The 22647-nt window shown below is 54.1% G+C and overlaps 4 protein-coding genes across 4 annotated transcripts; 1 reads left to right on the forward strand and 3 right to left on the reverse strand.

Moving 5' to 3' along the window:
* Nucleotides 1–2684: 2684 nt before the first annotated feature.
* On the reverse strand, nt 2685–13081 carry LOC138209803 (zinc finger protein 721-like). The gene is made up of 5 exons (XM_069168619.1): nt 12782–13081; nt 10866–12480; nt 9792–9909; nt 5846–6203; nt 2685–4861 (listed from the first exon to the last, which is right to left on the reverse strand). The coding sequence occupies exons 1-5, from the start codon at nt 13023–13025 to the stop codon at nt 2823–2825; spliced, it is 4374 nt and encodes a 1457-aa protein (XP_069024720.1). The 5' UTR covers nt 13026–13081; the 3' UTR covers nt 2685–2822.
* LOC138209857 (gastrula zinc finger protein XlCGF57.1-like) lies at nt 7046–9809 on the reverse strand. The gene is made up of 2 exons (XM_069168649.1): nt 9334–9809; nt 7046–9012 (listed from the first exon to the last, which is right to left on the reverse strand). Exons 1-2 carry the CDS (start codon nt 9617–9619, stop codon nt 7544–7546), a joined length of 1755 nt encoding a protein of 584 aa, XP_069024750.1. The 5' UTR covers nt 9620–9809; the 3' UTR covers nt 7046–7543.
* Nucleotides 13082–13162: 81 nt separating the features above from the next.
* Nucleotides 13163–14830, forward strand: LOC138209859 (RNA/RNP complex-1-interacting phosphatase-like). Its single transcript, XM_069168651.1, is given in 3 exon segments — nt 13163–13448; nt 13742–13908; nt 13910–14830. Coding segments are annotated over 2 exon segments (624 nt in total). The 5' UTR covers nt 13163–13448; nt 13742–13780; the 3' UTR covers nt 14406–14830.
* A 2377-nt stretch (nt 14831–17207) lies between these two features.
* Nucleotides 17208–22118, reverse strand: dnai2b (dynein, axonemal, intermediate chain 2b). The gene is made up of 12 exons (XM_069168650.1): nt 21936–22118; nt 21389–21550; nt 21125–21246; nt 20905–21047; nt 20717–20830; nt 20490–20629; nt 19687–19809; nt 18652–18875; nt 18429–18564; nt 18199–18345; nt 17814–18011; nt 17208–17320 (listed from the first exon to the last, which is right to left on the reverse strand). Exons 1-12 carry the CDS (start codon nt 22116–22118, stop codon nt 17273–17275), a joined length of 1740 nt encoding a protein of 579 aa, XP_069024751.1. The 3' UTR covers nt 17208–17272.
* Nucleotides 22119–22647: the final 529 nt, after the last annotated feature.

Below are 22647 nucleotides of genomic sequence, written 5' to 3' on the forward strand. Positions count from 1 at the left end.
ACACAGACACACACAAACACACACAGACACACACAGAGACACACACACACACACTCACACACAGAAACACACACACACACACACACAGAAACACACACACAGAGACACAGACACACACAGACACACACAGACACACACACAGACACACACAGAGACACACACATACACTCACACACAGAAACACACACACACACACACACACACACACACACACACACACACACACACAGAGACACAGACACAGAAACACACAGACACACACACACAGAGAGACACATACACACAGACACACACAAACACACACAGACACACACACAGAGACACACACTCACACACAGAAACACACACACACACACACACACACACACACACACACACACAGAAACACACACAGAGACACAGACACACACACAGACACACACAGAGACACACACATACACTCACACACAGAAACACACACAGACACACACACACACAGAGAGACACATACACACAGACACACACAAACACACACAGACACACACACAGACACACACAGAGACACACACACACACTCACACACAGAAACACACACACACACACACACACACACAGAAACACACACACAGAGACACAGACACACACAGACACACACAGAGACACACACATACACTCACACACAGAAACACACACACACACACACACACACACACACACACAGAGACACAGACACAGAAACACACACAGACACACACACACACAGAGAGACACATACACACAGACACACACAAACACACACAGACACACACACAGACACACACAGAGACACAGAGACACACACACACACACACACACACAGACACACACACACACAGAGACACAGACACAGAAACACACAGACACACACACACACAGAGAGACACACACAGAGACACAGAGACACACAGAGACACACAGAGACACAGAGACACACAGAGACACACAGAGACACAGAGACACACAGAGACACAGAGACACACAGAGACACACAGAGACACACAGAGACACACAGACACACAGAGACACACAGAGACACACAGACACACAGAGACACACAGAGACACACAGACACACAGAGACACACAGAGACACACAGAGACACACAGAGACACAGAGACACACAGAGACACACAGAGACACACAGACACACAGAGACACACAGAGACACACAGAGACACAGAGACACACAGAGACACACAGACACACAGAGACACACACAGAGACACACACAGACACACAGACACACACACAGACACACAGACAGACACACACAGACACACACAGAGACACACAGACACACAGAGACACACAGAGACACAGACACACACAGAGACACACACAGACACACAGACACACACACAGACACACAGACAGACACACACAGACACACACAGAGACACAGACACACACAGAGACACACAGACACACAGAGACACACACACAGACACACAGACACACAGAGACACACAGAGACACACACACAGACACACAGACACACACACAGACACACACAGAGACACACAGACACACACACAGACACACAGACACACACACAGAGACACACAGACACACACACAGAGACACACAGAGACACAGACACACACAAACACACACAGACACACACAAACACACACAGACACACACAGAGACACACACACACACACTCACACACAGAAACACAGACACACACAGAGACACACACACACACACACACTCACACACAGAAACACACACACACACACACACAGAAACACACACACAGAGACACAGACACACACAGACACACACAGACACACACACAGACACACACATTGACACACACATACACTCACACACAGAAACACACACACACACACACACACACACACACACACACACACACACACACACACACAGACACAGACACAGAAACACACAGACACACACACACACAGAGAGACACATACACACAGACACACACAAACACACACAGACACACACACAGAGACACACACTCACACACAGAAACACACACACACACACACACACACACACACACACAGAAACACACAGAGACACAGACACACACACAGACACACACAGAGACACACACATACACTCACACACAGAAACACACACAGACACACACACACACAGAGACACATACACAGAGACACAGACACACACAGACACACACAGAGACACACACATACACTCACACACAGACACACACACACACAGAGAGACACATACACACAGACACACACAAACACACACAGACACACACACAGACACACACAGAGACACACACACACACTCACACACAGAAACACACACACACACACACACACACACAGAAACACACACACAGAGACACAGACACACACAGACACACACAGAGACACACACATACACTCACACACAGAAACACACACACACACACACACACACACACACACACACACAGAGACACAGACACAGAAACACACACAGACACACACACACACAGAGAGACACATACACACAGACTCACACACACACACACACACACAGACACACACACACACACAGACACACACACACACAGAGACTCACACACACACTCCCTCTCTGTTAATGGAAACACTGGATGAATAAACGACCTTCAGATCTGAACATTTAAAACAATTCACCCACTTTAAAGCATCTTCAGTTTATATCTGGTTTTATTTTGAAAAACATGAAGCTTTGACCTAAAAACAGACTTTTATTGTGGAGAAACATTTCTGTAAAAAGTGTCAGAGACAGAAATGAGACCGTTGGGAGTCTGACGGACGGTTTGAGCTCTACAGCTGCAGGAAGTCTGGCCGCGGCCCGTCCTGGGCCCTGATTGGCTCGTGGCCGGCGTCCTGCGCTCTGATTGGCTCGTGGCCGGCGTCCTGCGCTCTGTCCTGGTGCAGCTTCATGTGGACGTCTCGGGAGCGTTTCTCCTGGTAGCTCCTCCCACAGACGCGGCAGCCGTACGGCTTCTCGCCGCTGTGCGTCAGCAGGTGTTTCTTCAGGTCGTTCTTGGTGACGAAGGCCTTCCAGCACAGCGGGCAGCCGAAGGGTTTCTCCCGCCGGTGGAAGCGCAGGTGCGTCTCCAGGTAACCTTTGGTGCTGAAGCTCTTGCCGCAGAGGCTGCAGCTGAACGGCTTCTCGCCGGTGTGCGTGAGCGTGTGGGCGTTCAGCCCTCCCGCCTGCCTGAAGGCTTTCCCGCAGACGCGGCAGCGGAAGGGCTTCTCGCCCGTGTGGATCCTGCGGTGGACCTCCAGGACGTGGACCGACGCCAGGCTCTTGCCGCAGGTGTCGCAGGAGACGCGCGCGGCGGGTTTGAGTCCGGTGTGGTTCCGGATGTGCGTCGTCAGGGCGCCGTTATCGATGAACGTCTTCCCGCAGAACTCGCAGATGTACGGCCGCTCGCCGCTGTGGATCTTCTGGTGGCGCCGCAGCGCGCCGGGCCGCGGGAAGGACTTATCGCAGACGCTGCAGCGGTACGGTTTGACGCCGGTGTGACTCCTCATGTGGGTCTCCATGTTCTGGAAGGTTTTCCCGCAGATGTGACAGATGTTCCCGGCGTCTTGCTGGTTTGTCAGAGTTTCACCACAGACGGACGAGTGTTTCCTCAGACCGCTCTTATTCTGAAAGTACTCGCCGCACACTTTACAGCGGGGGGGCGTCGCCGGCCGGGCCTCGGACTTCAGGTTCTGTTCCGCTGCAGACTTGATATATCCGCCCTCCTGCATCTCCTGCACCTCCTGGATCTCCTGCACCTCCTGCACCTCCTGGATCTCCTGAACCTCCTGCAGCTCCTGCACCTCCTGGATCTCCTGCACCTCCTGCACCTCCTGGATCTCCTGAACCTCCTGCAGCTCCTGCACCTCCTGCATCTCCTGGATCTCCTGCACCTCCTGCACCTCCTGGACCTCCCAGTGGTTCCGGCTGTGAGTCTTCAGGGCGCCGCTCTCGATGAAGGTCTTTCCGCAGCGCTGGCAGACGTGCGGCCGCTCGCCGCTGTGGATCTTGCGGTGGCGCCGCAGGGCTCCGGGTCGCGGGAAACGTTTGCTGCAGACGGCGCAGCAGAACGGTTTGACCCCCGTGTGGCTCCTCATGTGCTCCTCCAGGTTCTGGAAGGTCTTACCGCAGACGCCGCAGGTCCCGCTGGCATCTCTGTGCGACTGCGGGTGAGACCGCAGACGTCCGCAGACGCTCCGAGACGGCCGGGACTGCGTCTCAGCGTGTTTCCTCAGGAAGCCTCGGCTGTCCTCCTCCCTCCGGTGTCCCTCCTCCCTCCGGCGGTGGATCTCCTTGTGCCTCCTCAGCGCGCCGGGTCGGGGGAACCTCTTTCCACAGAGGTTGCAGCTGAACGGTTTGACCCCCGTGTGGCTCCTCATGTGTGTCTCCATGTTTTGGAACGTCTTCCCACAGACCTCGCAGGCCCCGCCCCCTCCGACGCCGTCTCTGTGGGACCTGAGGTGGTCCGACAAACCGACCGCCGACTCGAGGCGGCGTCCGCAGACACCACAGAGGCGCCGCGGGTCGTGCGAGTGCGTGCCGGCGTGTCTCAGCAGGTTCCCTATGTGGCAGAATGTTTTTCCGCAGACGACACAGCGCTGATTAGCCGGCCGGCCCGTTGACTCCGCCCACCGTCTGCGTCCGCCGGGCCGCCGTCCTCCACCCGTCCCCTCTGTGTCCTTATCGATGGAGGAGTCGTCGTCGCTTTCGGCGGCAGTATCGTCTGAAGGGGCGGGGCTGGGCGCAGCTGAGGGCAGGTGGGCGAGGTCTGACAGCGGGGGGCGGTCCCTCGCGGCAGCGGCCGTCCTGACAACGGACGAGCTGACGGAGTCTGGAAAGAAGAGAAACGTAGAGTTCGTTTTTCTGTTTGTATCTGATTTTAAAAACACGTGAATACAAAATACATTAAAAATAAAAAACTTTAACGTTGTTTTTATTTGTCGGTTTGTTTACGTCGGTAAATGTGCTTTAACGTGGACGAATCAAACGCTTTGATCCACCGTGATTTCTCCTTTTTTAAAAACTTTATTTTAGTTCCAGAACCCTTCAAAACTCTAAAGAACCAAGAGGTGTATGTGATCACTTTTAATGAAACCACAGCTAAAAGAATCCTGAAACCGAATCCTTTGCTGCTGGACTGGTCTGGACTCTGGTCTAGGACTCTGGTCTAGGACTCTGGTCTGGAGTTTGGTCTGGACTGGACTCTGGTCTAGGACTCTGGTCTGGACTCTGGTCTGGACTGGACTCTGGTCTGGACAGACTCTGGTCTGGACTCTGGTCTAGGACTCTGGACTGGACCCTGGACTGGGACTCTGGACTGGGACTCTGGTCTACGATTCTGGTCTGGACTGGACTCTGGTCTGGACAGACTCTGGTCTAGGACTCTGGTCTGCACTCTAGTCTGGACTCTGGTCTAGGACTCTGGACTGGGACTCTGGACTGGGACTCTGGACTGGACTCTGGTCTAGGACTCTGGACTGGACTCTGGACTAGGACTCTGGTCTAGGACTCTGGACTGGACTCTGGACTAGGACTCTGGTCTAGGACTCTGGTCTGGACTCTAGTCTGGACTCTGGTCTGGACTCTGGTCTTGGACTCTGGTCTGGTCTGGACTCGGGTCTAGGACCCTGAACTGGGACTCTGGACTGGACTCTGGTCTAGGACTCTAATCTGGACTAGAATTCTGGACTGAGTCTGAACCCCCCTGAACCGCCTGATGTGGCTCTGAGCTCTGATTGGCTCTCTTCTGGTCACCTAGCAACAGTCGGAGCGGTGATGTGTCTCCAACATGGCGGTTCGGTTCTGAGAGGCTCACCTGTCCGGTTCAATCGGACCACCGGACTCAGCATGGCTTCCAGCAGCCGGTCCTGCCGCCGCCGGTCCTCCTCCACCTCCCGCTGCAGTAGCCCGACGATCCGCTGCGCCGCCGCCGCCAGCCGCTCGGTGAGCAGCCGCCGTAGCAGCCGCAGCAGGCGGCCCGGAGCTCTGGAGGACCCGAACCCGCCCCTCCGCTTGTCCAGCGCAGCCAGGATCTCCTCCCCGACCCGGGTCAGCTGCTCCGACACCAAGTCCGTCAGGGCCCGGAGCCCGCAGCGCGGCGGGGCTTCTGTCACCGACATCCCGGGACTGAGCTCCGTCCGCCGGCCAGAAGGACGGAAAACAACCCGGTCTGTCCCGGGTCAACGAGCCCGCACCGATGGGAGGAAGAGCCGCAGTCTGCCCCCTGCTGGACCGGAGGACGTACCGGGACCGCTCAGAGTACTCCGACTACCGAAGTACTCGGATACTTTACTGCAGTAAAAGTACGAACGAAAACGTACTGAAAGTATTCAAGTAGTCAGAAGATGAAGATAAAAGTTACAAACACTTATTTCACTGAAAACAATCAGTTTGATTGACAGTTTGAGGATCGATCAATAGTGATTTGAAAAAAAAATTTCATTGTTGTTGTTTTTATTCTCTGAGAAACTTCACGTCACCTGCAGCCCCAAACATAAATTATCAGCTGATCAATAACCTGATTGATCAATCAGCTGATGATCGATCGGACTTGACTCGTTGTCAAAGAATCAAACTGAATGAGTCGCTCTCTGCTACCCCCTGCGGGCTGTTTCTTTACATAGTAAATAATCAATAAGTTTATTGATCAACAATTTCATCCATCCACAGGTGGGCGCAGCCTGTCCCAGCTGAGTGAGGATGCAGGCGGGGTCACCTGGACAGGTTGGTCCATCAGAAGAACAACAACACTTCATAAAATATATTTTACAGAATAATTCAAACTGTTTAATATTATTGTGAGTTTGTTCTAAGTGTTCCACTGAGAACAACAACAACAACAGATTATAAACTGTTTATCTGCTCAAAGTTAGTTTCAAAGTTTTAAACTGAAACAGTAAAAGAATAATCAAACAATAATCGAACCGTAAACAAACAACAGTCAAACAGTAAACAAATACTAAACAAACAATAATCAAACTGTAAACAAACAATTATCAGGAAACATGTAGCTTCGTTGGTTGAAATGAAAAATTTCATTCGTCAAAAGTTTTTATTTTCAACAAAGAGCTGCGTCTCACTGAGATCATCATGAACTGAAGGAACCATCTTCATCATCACCATCATCTTCATCATCACCACTATCATCATCATCTTCATCACTCCTCCTCTAGCCTGACAGTGAAACTGCTGCAGTAACTGTGACACACATGGCAGCAGAGTTTCAATATCTGCATCGTCTAACCCAGAACCAGAACCAGAACCAGAGGACTGGGTCCAGCTCAGTGTCAGTAAAGAAAATAAACCAATGAGCTGCCGTCTCCTCGTCATAGCCTGGTGAATCCGATCAATAACCTGATCGGCCCTAACACGATGCTTCAGTTCAGGTCCATGTCCCGGTCTGGGTTCAGGTCCAGGTCCAGGTCCAGGTGCAGGTCCTGGTGCAGGTCCAGTTACAGGTACAGGTTCAGATCCAGGTCCCGGTCCCGGTTCAGGTTCAGGTCCCGGTCCCGGTCTATAGCTGCATGAAGCCCGAGTAGAAGCGGTCTGTTGCTTGCGGCTCTGCGCTGCAGTCTGGTTCCGGTCCGGTGTCCTCGCCGCCAGCCGTGTGGACCTTCAGGTGTCCGTTGAGCGAGCGTTTGGCCTGGAAGTTCTTCCCGCAGACCCGGCAGCTGTACGGTTTCTCCCCGGTGTGGATCAGCATGTGTCTCTTCAGGTCCACCTCCTGCATGAAGCCCTTCCCGCACACCTGACACAGGAAGCGGCGCTCCTTGTTGTGGAAGCGGACGTGAGTGTCCAGCGTCTGTTTCTGGGTGAAGCCTTTCCCACACAGGCTGCAGGAGAAGGCGCGCTCGCCGGTGTGGATCTTCAGGTGCGTCTTCAGGTTGCCGCTCTGGTTGAAGGTCTTCCCGCAGAAGCTGCAGGTGTAGGGTTTCTCCCCGGTGTGAATCCGCAGGTGCATCTGCAGCGCCGACTGGCCCGGGAAGCTCTTCCCGCAGGTGTCGCAGGTGCTGCCGGCGTCGCGGTGGGAGCGCAGGTGAGCGGCGAGGCTGTCGGCCGACTTGTACTGGTGTCCGCAGAGTCCGCAGCAGCAGTCGGGGTCCTGCAGGTGCGACTCCACGTGTCTCACCAAGAAGGTCTTCCTGTCGAAGGCGTCGCCGCACACCTTGCAGCGGTGGGTCGGCGCCGAAGAGCGGCTCCTCTTCGTCCGGTCCTCCCGGTGCGTCGCCATGTGCCGCTGCAGGCTGTGCCGCTTGTTGAACTCCTGATCGCAGACGCTGCAGGCTAGCGCCGCCTCGCCGCCGTGCTCCTCCATGTGGCGCTCCAACGAGGTCACGTGACAGAAGGCGCGGCCGCACTCTTTACATTTGAACGGTTTCTCGGCAGCGTGGACGTGCAGGTGCGACGTCAGGTTGCCCTTCTGGCTGAACTTTTTGCCGCAGACGTCACAGCTGTGCGGTTTCTCTCCGGTGTGCAGCCGGACGTGCAGCTCCTGCGCCAGGATGGAGCGGAACGTCTTCCCGCAGTGCGAGCAGGTCTTGCTCTGGTCCTGGTGGGTCTGCAGGTGAGACTTCAACCCGTCCGACGAGGCCAAACGCTCGCCGCAGAAACCGCAGCGGCAGTCCGGGTCGGCGGCGCAGACCTGCAGCACGTGTTTGAGCAGGAAGCCTTTCCCCTGCAGCGCGCGGCCGCACACGAGGCAGCCGAAGGTCCGAGACGGACTCGAGCGCTTCCGCTTGTTCTTGGCGCCGAGCGGCGGCCGACCTCGCTTCTTCCTCCTCCTCCTCCTCTGCCGTCGGAGCGTCCGGCCGCGTTCGGCCCGGTCGCCGTCCGGATCCTCGCCGCTGCTCGCAGAGATGGGCGGCTGGTAGGACGGCGAGGAGGCGCCGGGCGTGGGCGGGGCAAAGGTACGGGGGACGTTACCGTCAGAGTCAGACGGGTTCAAGTCCAAAGAGTCCACAGGAGGCTGCAGGGTCACCGAGTCTGAGGAGACAACACAGATCAATAACCTGATCAGGACTGATGACGTATTGATCCTGAACATCAGCTGCTGGAACACTTTGACTTCTCGGTGGGATCAATAACATGTTATCATATATATTGTAATCAATAAGGTTTCTGATCATCTGATTGATCTTTTCAGGTGAAAATAACCAGTAAATGAATCAATAATAATTCAATCAATAGTTTTCCGTCACCTCGCGAGACTTTTATTGTGAAGCTGAGCGGAAGTGGCAGCAGCGGTGTTTGCCGGCGCTCGGCTCCGCTCGGCTCCGCTCGGCTGTCTGCGGTGAGCGGACTGACCTGCTCTGTGCAGCCGGACTTGGGGCTTCAGCAGCGCATCGAGCAGCCTCCTCTGGCGGCAGATCTCCCGCTCGGACCGCTCCACTCGCTCTTCGTACTCCGCCACGGTTTCCTCCAGCAGACCGACGATCTCCTCCGCAGCCGCCGTCAGCCGCTCGGTGAGCAGCGCTCTCAGCGCCGGCAGCTCCGCCGCTTCTTCTCCTTTTTCCAGCTGCAGCAGGAAGTCTTCCGCGGCGGCGCTGATCCGCTCGTGGACCGACACCCGCAGCAGCTGCACGGCGCACATCCTGCGGCTTTGGCGCACTTTGAGCTGCGGAACAAAGAGGGCCAGCGGGGACGTAAACACGCTGCGAGTTCCGCGTCGACGACGCTTCGCTGAGAGGAAAGCGAAGCGGAGAGAGCGAACAGCGCCGCCTGCAGGCTGGAGGCGGCAGAGCGGCGGTGAAGGAGCAAGGTACCCTCTTCACCTGGAGGACCCGGATCAGGACCCGGGTCAGAACCCGGGTCAGAACCAGGATCAGGACTGAAGAAACCTGAACCTTCAGAGCAGTGACGGCTGAAACATATTGATCATCTCTGATCAGAAACAAATGAAGATTTCATCAATAATGTTGTGATTATATTATATTGATCGATCGATCAGTCACCTGGTGAACAGACTATTGATCCGTCTGTTGATCGATTGATCCTCCAGACTTTTATTTTTCTCTGAAAGTTTCTCATCTGGCTCATTTCCTGTCAGAACATCTACTGAGCATGTGCAGAGTGATGTCATCACTCCAGCTTGTTTTTTTGTCATTATTGATCCTGCAGCTAAACATCAACTGATTTCTGTTAATCAATAATCTGATGTTCAACAATTTTACTTTGAAAAGTTTTAAAGTCAAACTGTCCAAATCCTTCACAATAAAACTGCTCACTTCAACTCCTTCACAATAAAACTCTTATGTTTTCAATAATTCTGCCGTTTGTGAGAAATAAAAAAGAAACTTGTAGAAAATCAGAAAGTGATCAACAAGCTTTTATTGTGAAGTTTCTACCTGATCAGATTGATTGATGAAACTCAAACTGAGCGTTGACTCAATATAAACGACGATCAGACGTATTGATCGTTGATCCGCTGACGTCTTCATTTCTTGTCCACCCTGTTCTCCCACAATGCACTGCTGCTCACCGCTCAGGCCTGCTGATTGATTGATTGATGGATTGCCGACCCCCGGCAGTGTTTCTGCCGATTGGACGGATCGATCATTAGGACGTCCCGCCTCCACAGCAGCAACTCGTCTGGAACCAGGAAGTAAACGCAGACCTTCGTTTGTGTGAAAACGACTTCCTGTTCGTTCTGATCAGTCGATCGATCGGTTAATCGGTCTGACGTCTCCGGATCAGAACAGCGGCCCCGCCAATCAGGGCGGTCCAGGTGATGTGAGCTGATCATTCAGGATGACTTCCTGTTTGTCAGATCCAATGTTTCAGCATGCCGATGGTCCTGGCTGACCAGCAGGGGGCGGTGCGGTGGAGCGGCAGTTCACAGCTGGATGAAGTCGCTGTGTGCTCCTTCCTGTCTCTTCAGGTCCGGCGCGGCGGCGGCGTGAACCTTCATGTGCGAGTCCACCGAGCGTTTCTCCTGGTAACTCTTCCCGCACACGGAGCAGCTGTACGGTTTCTCCCCCGTGTGCGTCAGCATGTGTCTCTTCAGGTCGATCTTCTGCACGAAGCCTTTGCTGCACAGCTGGCAGCCGAACGGTTTCTCCTTCTTGTGGAAGCGCTCGTGCGTCTCCAGCGAGATCTTCTGGCGGAAGCGTTTCCCGCAGAGGCTGCAGATGAACGGTTTCTCGCCCGTGTGGATCCTCGTGTGTGAGTCCAGGTTGCCGATCTGCCGGAAGTTCTTCCCGCAGACGCGGCAGGTGTAGGGTTTCTCCCCGGTGTGGATCCTCTTGTGCACGTCCAGGTGTTGGCTCATGGTGAACTTCTTGCCGCAGACGTCGCAGGAGTAGCTGCGCGGCTTCCCTCCGGTGTGGCTCTTGATGTGTCTCTTCAGGACCGTGTTCTCCACGAACGTCTTCCCGCAGAACTCGCAGATGTACGGCCGCTCGCCGGCGTGCAGCTTCATGTGGCGCTCCAGCGAGCCTTTCCGGGGGAAGTCCTTGCCGCAGTCTGTGCAGCTGAAGGGCTTCTGTCCGGTGTGCGTCCTCATGTGGATCTCCATGTCCCTGAAGCCGCCGCCGCAGACGTCGCAGACGCGGCCGGCGTCGCGGTGCGTCTGGACGTGGAGCCGCAGCGCGTCGCGGGACTCCGCCTGCTCGCCGCAGACGCCGCAGAGACACTCGGGTTCGTCCAGGTGCGTCTCTGCGTGCCGCACGAAGTTTCCTTTGTTGTGGAAGGCGCTGCCGCAGACCTTGCAGCAGTGAGACGGAGTCAGACTCGGCTTCCTGCGGCGGCCGGCGGCGGCGGGACGGCCGGCGGCCTCGTGGCTGCGGACGTGGCGCCTCAGCTCGGCGCTCTTGACGAAGTCTTTCCTGCAGACGGAGCAGCTGAACGCCGTCTGTCCGTCGTGCGACTTCATGTGTCGCTCCAGCGAGCCGGAGTAGCTGAAGTCTCGGCGGCAGACGGTGCAGCTGAACGGCTTCTCGGCCGAGTGCGTCCGCAGGTGCGTCACCATGTTGCCCTTCTGGTTGAACACTTTCCCGCAGACGGAGCAGCTGAAGGGTTTCTCCCCGGTGTGCAGCCGCCGGTGCGTCTCTTGCGCCCTAATGGACGGGAACTTCTTGCCGCAGACGTCGCAGGTGCGGCTGCTGTCGCGGTGAATCTGCAGGTGCAGCCGCAGGCCGTCGCCAGACTGCAGCCGCTCGCCGCAGAGCCCGCACACAGACTCCGCCTCCTTGGCGTGTTTCTCCACGTGTTTCATCAGGAAGCCTTTCCTGTCGAACGACTTCCCGCACACTCGGCAGCAGTGAGCTGCCTCCTCCTCCTCCTCCTCCTCCTCCTCTTCCTCCTGCCCTCCTGACGGGTCATCTGGAGAGGCGGTCTCTGGCGGTTGGGAGGAGGTGCTGGGCGGAGCCTCCTTGGGTCGGTCCTCTGAGGAGCGGTGGAGCTTCAGACATTTGTCCTCAGAGCGTCTGGTGAGGCCGAGAGAGAGACAGAGTTCTGAGGAGGAAAACAAGTTAGAACCATTAGAACATGACCTGAGTACTTCGTCCATCTGACCTCTGACCCCGGCCCTCTCAGATACAGATTATTAAGAAAACATGAAAATAAGGTGTGTTTGTCGAACCTGTGTAACCATGGTAACACGTACAGATCTCCAGCTGATCGAGCAGAAACCTTTATTTTTGCTTCAGACAAAACTTTGATCCACTTTTTAAGACGTTTACAGTCACTCAATAATCGATTAATCACAGAATAAAACATTTGAATGGATCCTGACCTCCCGGGGATCCGGACTCACCTCTCCGCTCCGCTCCTCTCTCCCCGGGCTCCCGCGCTTCTCTCTCGGCCGCTCTGCTCGCCTCCAGCGCCGTGAGGATGATCTCCACGGCGGCAGCGAGCCGCTCCGTCAGCAGCCCCCTCAGCTCCTCCAGCTCCGCCCCGCTGCGCTCCTGCAGCAGCCGCAGGATCTCCTGCGCGGCGGCCGCCAGCTGCTGGTCGACGGCGGCCTTCAGGCTGCGACTCTCCCGCCGCTTCTGGGACATTTTTCCACCGAACAAAGAGCAGAATGTAAACAATGCGAGGACACTTCCGGGATCCCCAGCTCAGCGTCTTGACGTGAGACGCAGACGTTGGCGACGCTCAGATGTTACGTCATCACCAACGTTAGCCGGAACGTGACTCCAGGACCGTTAGCATGCTAACTTCTAACTGAGAAGTAAAACTGTCCGTTCCGGAAAGAATTCGTTAAATTCTTCGTGTTTTTCACGATGTCGTGTTTCTTGTTTCCGAGTCGAGAAAATGCAGCTTTGAATGTCACACCGAACTGTAAACCGAAGTCCCTTTAAAAAACGTCTGTTTTAGTTTTAACGTGCTGGTGAACGGAGGTGCAGAACTGAACAACACGTCGGACGTCCCGCTGCGGTTTAATGATGTCTTCTGCTTTATTCGGCTCATAATTGAAGCACGTGGGTGAAATAAATCTGGACTTTCTACAAAGTTGTTGACAAACACCAGGAGTTAAAGTCTGGAACAGTCACAACCACTCTGTTACTGAAGATGTGAATATTCAGATAATTTTGTTTTGTGCGTAAAATTTGTAGATAAATACAAAATCTTAAAAGTATAAAGAAACATAACAAATGACAGACGAGACTTTCCTACACAAACATCTCAACTGCTTCTGTTTTCTAAAATGCGGATGATTTTGACTGGAGTCTGGTGTGGCTGAGCTCTAATGTTTCTGTTCGTGGTGTTTCAGGTCTCGTTGAAAAGCTTCAGGATCCTCGGCGCCGCTGACATGTCTCACCAGAAGAAGAAGGGGGTACCGGACCGGTGGCTGGACTACCGTCCGGTCGGGACCAGGATACCGGGGACACGATTCATCGCCTTCAAAGTGCCTCGAAAACCCTCCCTGAACTGTCGGTCTCTGGGACCTGCTGGACTCTGTGGAGAGTCAGAACCAGGAGCTGGGTCTGATCATGGACCTCACCTTCACCACCAGGTACTACAGACTGACGGACGTCCCGCAGTCCTGCGCTTACGTCAAGCTCCTCATCGAGGGCCGGCGGGTTCCGTCCGACGGCGCCATCCTGAGCTTCAAACGGGCCGCCATACACTTTCTGAAGGAGAACCGGGACAACGACAAGCTGATCGGAGTCCACTGCACCCACGGGCTGAACCGCACCGGCTACCTGGTCTGCAGGTACTTGATCGACGTCGACGGGCTCGACCCGCCGGAGGCCGTCGAGCTCTTCAACTCCTCCAGAGGTCATCGCATCATGAGGCAGAACTACCTGGACGACCTGCAGGGCGGCGCCAGGCGGAGCAACGACGGCATCGACGAACCGGGGGAGGAGCCGCCCAGAGGGCTCGCCGAGGACAGGTTCCGACCGGGGACAGGACGGACCGCGGTCCGGTTCTGAAGACGACCCGTCAGAGACTCAACAACCCGACGAGAAACGGCGTCTCGCTAACCGCACCAACATAAACCTCGACAGCGCCGGAAGGTGAAAGGGAAAGTCCTGAGACCTCCACAGGCTGCCCCCCCCTCCTCCTCGACTCCCCACCTACCACTGAAACTCCGCCCCCCAATAAACGGCCCCGCCCCCTCCGTGCAGCAGGAGCCGGCAGAACAAACCGTAAAGTTTGACTGAGGAAGGTTTTCCGGCTGAACGTTGTTTTCAGGACGTCTTTTTTCAGTCATAATTCGTTGTTGCCATGGAAACAGCAGACTGCATCCAGCGCCTCCGTGTCTGTTTGATGAGTTTAAAACTTGAAGTGAAAAAAGCTTCTTTTTTTTAACTGATTTGGTTTGTTTCTGTTCGTTGGAATAAAAGTTTTACCGTTGGCTGATGAAGATCATGTGATGTGACCGAAAGTTCTGGAACTAAAAGAACGACTTTCTGCTTCAGTTTTAAAGTTTAACAACAAAGGTTCTCTTCTAATGAATCCCGAACAGAAGAGTCTGGTTCCAGTTCTCCCAGTCTAGTTCCAGTTCTCCCAGTCTGGTTCCAGTTCTCCCACTCTGGCTCCAGTTCTTCCAGTCTAGTTCCAGTTCTCCCAGTCTGGTTCCAGTTCTCCCACTCTGGCTCCAGTTCTTCCAGTCTGGTTCCAGTTCTCCCACTCTGGTTCCAGTTCTCCCAGACTGGTTCCAGTTCTCCCAGACTGGTTCCAGTTCTCCCACTCTGGTTCCAGTTCTCCCAGTCTAGTTCCAGTTCTCCCACTCTGGTTCCAGTCTGATGTTTCAGTAAAAATGTGGAATCAAAGTAAAAACAGTTTTCAGTTGGATCGAACAGCTGATCACAGACACACTGTAAACAATAAACACCCTCAGACATAAACAATAAACAACTTCACAGATAAACCTTCAGACTGAATAAACAAGATGTCAGAAATGTGGTGGCCATCTTGTTCTGGTGACATCAGAGTGTCCAGCAGTGACTGGGGGGCGGAGACTGAGGAAGCCCCGCCCTCTACACCAAGCGCCCCCGTCTGTGGGGAACGTAGCTAGTATGAAGCTAGTTAGCGGACCGGCAGCTGATCCCCTCTCCTGGTCTTCGAGGTGTCTGCCGGTCGTCCGAAGCGGGTCTGGGGTCGGTGCCGTAGTCATCGCTGTCTTCGGTCTCAGATGAGACCAGCTGGACCTTCTGATCTGGATCCGCTGGTCCTGGTTCTGCCGACAGCACCAGACCTCGCTGGCCTCGCTGCACACCTGGAATTGTTGGTGAACTCGATGATCTCGACCTCGTCCAGGTCCTGGACCTGCTCGCCCACCTTCTCCTCTTTGACGCGTGACAGCTCTGGGTCCTGGTTCTGGTTCTGGTCCGGGGGAACCACCTCCTTACTCACCAGCAGCTACTGCGTGAAGACGTCTGCAGGGACACAAACTTCAGGATTAACCTCGGGACCCGGACCCGGACCCGGACCAGGACCCAGATCCAGATCCAGGACCAGAACCAGAGGGAGTGAAACACCTTCACTCTGGATCTGGACCTGATGAAGACCAAGAGATGTGATCAAAGCTCCAGACGGGCCATTTAATTAACAGATTGACAGAAGAAGAAGCTCATACCGACAGTCACGTGCCTCTCAGGTGCAGCTCACCTGCGGACGGCAGCACCATCAGCACCATCCGCTCCATCAGCTCCATCCGCTCCATCAGCACCATCAGCACCATCAGCTCAATCATCACCATCCGCTCCATCAGCACCATCCGCTCCATCATCACCATCCACTCCATCAGCACCATCCGCTCCATCAGCTCAATCATCACCATCCGCTCAATCAGCACCATCCACTCCATCAGCACCATCCGCTCCATCAGCACCATCAGCTCAATCATCACCATCCGCTCCATCAGCACCATCCGCTCCATCAGCTCAATCACCATCCACTCCATCAGCACCATCAGCTTCATCCGCTCCATCAGCACCATCCGCTCCATCAGCTCAATCATCACCATCAGCACCATCCGCTCCATCAGCACCATCAGCTCAATCATCACCATCCGCTCCATCAGCTCCATCAGCTCCATCAGCGGTCAGAGCAGCGCGTGCTGCGGGAGATGACTTTCTCAAAAACACAAACAATCTCCTCGAACGCCGCCTGCAGCCGCTGGTGGACGAAGATCCACATCTTCTGGACACACCTGGAACCGGGACAGAACCGGGACAGAACCGGGGTAAAACTGAGGCTAAACGAACTCCTGCTGACACTGCTCTGCTGCTGCCTTCTTGTTCTTGTTCTTCTTCTTTGTGTGTTTGTTGGCGGTTGTCGTCCCGCTGTAGCAGCGTCAGCGCCACCTGCTGGACTGGAGAGTGTGACAGTAAACGGAAACACAACAGGAGCATCTAGATTTTTGATTGTTTTTGTTGATGAGCAGCATGTGAGGTGTGACGGTGATCTGGCCACCAGGGGGCTCCACCGCTCTGCTACCCTCCAGACTGACTGTCTGAAATATAAAACCAACATGCTGAGAACACCAGACTCTTACCTCCAGAGGATGTTAAATTCAGTAATATTTGAATGAAGTCTGGTGGAGAGGTTAAATGGTTTGATATTGTTTTATAAACAGTGACCAACTGTTGAACCACTGAAAATCTGAGACTTCAAAGTTTACATGGAGAGCTTCTGTAATAAGCCACGCCCACATTAATTAACCCATGAAGACCCAGGTGTTCCTAATAAAGTGGTCAGAGCCTCTCAGACCAACAACAACAACGAACCAATTGGATGAAACTTTATTGATTAAAGCAGGACCAAGTTTACAAAGTAAAAACATTCATCGTTGTCACGGCGATGATTCTGCTGCGTCTTTTTCTTCACTGACGTCTTTCTCCTGGAAAACAAAAAGTTCAGAGGGTTCCTAAAAGCAGCGCGGTAACGCTCCTTCACCAGGAAGTATTCACCGTTATCGATCAGCACATTACGCGACCGCCAGTAAGAGAACACCCGTCAATCGGTCCGACCGTCAACACCGAGTTCTACTGGACCTTCTGAGGTTCTGTTCTGTCTTGTTTCACTTCCTGTCCTGTTGTATGATTGTTGGCCCCGCCCCCTGATTAGTTTCATCTGTCCCTCGTTGTCCTTCCCTTCCTGCTGTATTTAGTCTTTTCAAACCCGTTCTCTGGGTTTGAAAAGACTAAACCACCTGAACTGTGTTGCCATGGCAACAGGCTTCTCCAACATGACGACATGCATTTCACCGCAGCGTTTCTCCGCGTGTTTCAGGTATGTGATGACGTCACTAATGTTCACGTACCAGCGGTCACGTTAACGTGTGACCTCAGAACTTATTGATCCGAACCCCCCCTCGTTCCCCCGCAACTCACCCTCTTCTTTAGCTCCGCCTCCACCAGGCTGTGGAAGTCGCTCTCGGCGCTGGCGATCAGCTGTTGGGGGTCGTCCTCCCCCTCCTCCCGCCCCGTCTCCTCCTCGCGGCTCTGCTCCGACCGGCTCCTCTCCTTTAGCCGGATCTCCCTCTGCCGGGCCTCCAGGATCTTCTCCCGCTTCGTCTCCCGCTCAAACATCTGCAGACGTTCAGAGACGGTCAGTCCAACGCGCCCCCTGCTGGTGGACGTCCACCACGCTGCTCATTAACATAAAGACCCAGCTGTCGGTCCGGTGACGTCACGTTGGCAGAGAGGAAATCTGTTTGGATAATTCAAGCCCCGCCCCCTTTATGTGACAACTGTAGGAGTTGAGAACCATCCTCACCGCAGCCATCAGACTCTTCTCGTTCTTCTGCAGCGTCGACAGTCCGCCGCAGATCTCCAGCAGCGTGGCGTCGCCCTGCTGAGAGCCACATGCCACCAGGCGCCCGTTGTCCTGGATACGGAGGCTGTAGAGAGCCGCGTCGCACACCTGAGAACCACAGAGCACTGCAACGTCAACAACAACACAACAACAACAGCCGGACAGAGAGGTCATGGGCGGACTCGGAGCACCTTGAGACTCAGCGTGGCGTCACTCTGCTTGAACAGGACGTCCCAGACGTCCAACACGCCGTCCATCTTCACCGTGAAGAAGACGGACGGTCGGACTGGACTCCAACAGGCGTCCGTCAGGTAGGACATCTGGTACCTACAACACAGGAGGACAGACGGATCTCACCTGAGGTCACCTGAGCAGGGGGGAGGAGCCCAGAGGAGGTGGGACAAACAGTGTCACCTGGTCCACATGATGGAGGACTCCTTGATGTCCTCGGACCAGATGCGGGCGGTCCAGTCGCCCACGGTGAGGAAGTTCTTGGGGAAGAAGGGGTTCCTCTGCAGGGCGTAGACGGGTCCGAGGTGGCCATCGTACGTACAGACCACCTTCTCGGCCGGCGTCTTGGCCTTCCTGTTGCAGGACAGTACCAGGCCCGTCTCCGTCCCCACCAGGAACTTAGTGGGCTGAAGACACAGCGAGGACAGACACGCGCTCAGGCTGGGGGACAAAACAACAGCGACGGGGCGCCGCCCACTTTTTACACAGTTCCACCACAGATACTGGACCCAAGACAAGAACTGGTTCAGGAACTCACTTCTGGTACCTGTGTTTCCACCTGAGGAACCAGAACTGAGCTCCAGAGTCCAAACTCAGTCTCTGGAGGTTCAGGAACCTTCAGATCCACTGTTGGACCTTTATTACATCACCAAGAACATCTGACTCCTACTTTCAGTCCAGAACAAAGTGAAGAACATAGTGAAGAATAAAGTGAAGAACAAAGTGAAGAATAAAGTGAAGAACATAGTGAAGCACAAAGTGAAGAACATAGTGAAGAATAAAGTGAAGAACAAAGTGAAGAATAAAGTGAAGAACATAGTGAAGAACATAGTGAAGAACAAAGTGAAGAATAAAGTGAAGAACAAAGTGAAGAACAGCGAAGAATAAAGTGAAGAACAAAGTGAAGAACATAGTGAAGAACAAAGTGAAGAATAAAGTGAAGAACATAGTGAAGAACATAGTGAAGCACAAAGTGAAGAACATAGTGAAGAACAAAGTGAAGAACAAAGTGAAGAACATAGTGAAGAACATAGTGAAGAACAAAGTGAAGAATAAAGTGAAGAACAAAGTGAAGAACAAAGTGAAGAACAAAGTGAAGAACAAAGTGAAGAACATAGTGAAGAACAAAGTGAAGAACAAAGTGAAGAACAAAGTGAAGAACATAGTCCAGTCCAGGACGAACCAGATCCTGCAGAGTCCCTGTAAAGACAACCTCACCATGGTGGCCTCGAACTCCAGAGAGATGGCTCCTAAAGCTCGGTCCAGGTTGCCCTCCCGACCCGGGTCCAGAACCAGGCGCTCAGTGGGCTCGCTCAGCTTCCGGACGTCCCACCAAAGAACCTGACCATGACACGGTACGGGTCACCTGAAAGGTCCTTCACCTGAAGGGAGTCAAGATCTACCTGTCCGTCATCACTCTACCTGTGTACCTGTCCGTCATCAGTCTACCTGTTCGTCATCGGTCTACCTGTTCGTCATCGGTCTCCCTGTCCGTCATCGGTCTACCTGTCCGTCATCGGTCTACCTGTCCGTCATCAGTCTACCTGTTCGTCATCGGTCTACCTGTCCGTCATCGGTCTACCTGTCCGTCATTGGTCTCCCTGTCCGTCATCACTCTACCTGCGTACCTGTCCGTCATCGGTCTACCTGTCCGTCATCGGTCTACCTGTCCGTCATCGGTCTCCCTGTCTGTCATCACTCTACCTGCGTACCTGTCCGTCATCGGTCTACCTGTCCGTCATCAGTCTACCTGTTCGTCATCGGTCTACCTGTCCGTCATCGGTCTACCTGTCCGTCATTGGTCTCCCTGTCCGTCATCACTCTACCTGCGTACCTGTCCGTCATCAGTCTACCTGTTCGTCATCGGTCTACCTGTCCGTCATCGGTCTACCTGTCCGTCATCGGTCTACCTGTCCGTCATCACTCTACCTGCGTACCTGTCCGTCATCAGTCTACCTGTTCGTCATTGGTCTCCCTGTCCGTCATGACTCTACCTGTCTACCTGTCCGTCATCACTCTACCTGTCCGTCAGTGGAGGCGGAGAAGGCGTCGGTTCCGGTCTTGGACTGCAGCCAGATGATCTTGTAGACGGGGTCTCGGTGACTCTGCTCCACGGAGGAGACCTCCACCGGCTGGCTGCCTCTGCGGGTGTCCCAGTACGCTAAAACAAACACACCCACAGTAAACATCGCGGGTCGGAGACAGAACCCCTGAGTGTCGGCCGGCCAGGTTCTGGTTCTGAACCTACCGATCTGCCCGCTGTAGCTGCCTCCCACCAGAGTGTGGGAGTCTTTGGGGTTGTAGTCCAGACAGACGAGCGGAGACGCCGGCTTCAGGGTGGCCTCTGGTCTGTTGGGGTTCTCTGAAACATCAAACACCTGTCAGAGAAGGAAGGAGGTTCCACCAGAACCAGAACCAGCCGCCTGCCGGACCCACCGACATCCCAGATGTAGGAGTCCAGGCTCACGTCCCCGCAGCTCCTCTGGAACTCCAGGCAGGAGTAGGCGGCCGCCAGCTTCCTGCCTCCGTCGGGATGCCACGACAGACCGGTGACGGTCCGCCTCCCCTCGTTAGGATCTCTGCACACAGGGAGACAGACGGACCAATCACAGCGATCGATCACTCGCTCGCTCGGTCGGCTGAGCGCCCGCCGTACCTGAACACGTTGATGGTCTTGGCGGACGGCGGCTCCGGACTGTCGTCCACCTCGTCCTCGTCCTCAAAGCCGTCCTCGTAGATGTCCAAGGAGTTGTTCTGTCTGATGCAGTAATCCATGACCTGATCACACGGTGACATCACACGGTGACATCACACGGCTGAGCAGCTTACTGGTTTATTATCTTTAATGAATATGAACATACCACAACAATAAGAGAGCATTCTGGGAATGTGGACCCATGTGGTCTGATATGGATCTTACCCCACCCAGCTGTAGCAGGCTGTTTCCGTAGCTCTCGTCCTTCTCCACCTTCTTCCTGAAGCGGATGGTTTGTTCCATCTCGTCGGGGTTGATGTCTTTGGGCCATCCCCCCTCCACGTGGTTTATCCCGCAGCTCTCGGACTCGAAGCGCTCAGTGTTCACCTGAAACAACCAGACGCACCTGAGCTCCACCTGACCGGGTCGGACAGGTTCTAAAGGGCAGTGGGTGGGACTCAGGAGGGTTCAGAGGGCTGTAATCTGAAACCTGACTGGTAGAGGGCGCTGAACCTCCAGACTGAAACATTCAGAAACTGAAACTGACTGTAAACATGGTCTGGTTCATAAATCAACAACAAATCAGTAATAAAATCAGCAATAAATCAATGATGAATCAATAATAATCAATAATAAATCAATGATGAATCAATAATAGATCAATGATGAATCAATGATTAGCTGCTCTGTTTTTATTCCAGATAATAATCAATAAATAAAAGAACTGATCAGGTATGACATTACAGGTGACGTAGCTGGAGGTGGAGCTCACCTGGTGCTCGGACATGTCCCGGCAGGCCTGCACAGCCTGGTCCCGGTGGGTCCTCTGGATGAACTGCTGGGCCAGATTCGGGTCCGGAGGGACGTCCAGCAGCAGCTCGGCGGGCCGGTCCGAGAAGCGACACTGGCGGCCGAACTCACTGCGGAGCTTCGTGTAGACGTGGACGATCTCCATCCGGACACCCGAGACTGACGTTAAAGGACCAACAACCACCGAGACTGACGTTAAAGGACCAATAACCACCGAGACTGACGTTAAAGGACCAATAACCACCGAGACTGACGTTAAAGGACCAATAACCACCGAGACTGACGTTAAAGGACCAATAACCACCGAGACTGACGTTAAAGGACCAATAACCACCGAGACTGACGTTAAAGGACCAATAACCACCGAGACTGACGTTAAAGGACCAATAACCACCGAGACTGACGTTAAAGGACCAACAACCACCGGAGACCGACCGAATTAAACCGAATTAAACCGAATTAAACCGCCAGACAGAAACTTTCTGTAACGGAGCTCTGATCATAAATGGCGGCGCTGTGTTTCTGTATCCTAGCAACGCTGTGAACGCCACGGTATCCTAGCAACAGGCCCTTTGAACCAACGTACTTCCTCCAGCCTGCAGGCGGCGCTGTTCGCTCTCTCCGCTTCGCTTTCCTCTCAGCGAAGCGTCGTCGACGCGGAACTCGCAGCGTGT

Source organism: Embiotoca jacksoni, unplaced genomic scaffold, assembly GCF_022577435.1.
Source record: "Embiotoca jacksoni isolate LCO1_2020_lvr unplaced genomic scaffold, fEmbJac1.0.p SCAF_41, whole genome shotgun sequence".
NCBI lineage: Eukaryota > Metazoa > Chordata > Actinopteri > Embiotocidae > Embiotoca > Embiotoca jacksoni.

Coding starts and splice junctions, on each gene's coding strand:
- LOC138209857 (XM_069168649.1), bottom strand. CDS start 9,619: ATGTGCGCCGTGCAGCTGCTGCGGGTGTCGGTCCACGAGCGGATCAGC. Junction 9,013..9,333: donor AGTCCGGCTGCACAGAGCAG/GTCAGTCCGCTC, acceptor TTGTCTCCTCAG/ACTCGGTGACCCTGCAGCCT.
- LOC138209803 (XM_069168619.1), bottom strand. CDS start 13,025: ATGTCCCAGAAGCGGCGGGAGAGTCGCAGCCTGAAGGCCGCCGTCGAC. Junction 9,910..10,865: donor CACAGCGACTTCATCCAGCT/GTGAACTGCCGC, acceptor GTTTCTGATCAG/AGATGATCAATATGTTTCAG. Junction 4,862..5,845: donor GGTCCGATTGAACCGGACAG/GTGAGCCTCTCA, acceptor TCTTCTTTCCAG/ACTCCGTCAGCTCGTCCGTT.
- dnai2b (XM_069168650.1), bottom strand. CDS start 22,118: ATGGAGATCGTCCACGTCTACACGAAGCTCCGCAGTGAGTTCGGCCGC. Junction 20,831..20,904: donor CTCCTACATCTGGGATGTCG/GTGGGTCCGGCA, acceptor TTGATGTTTCAG/AGAACCCCAACAGACCAGAG. Junction 18,346..18,428: donor ACGCCACGCTGAGTCTCAAG/GTGCTCCGAGTC, acceptor TGTGGTTCTCAG/GTGTGCGACGCGGCTCTCTA.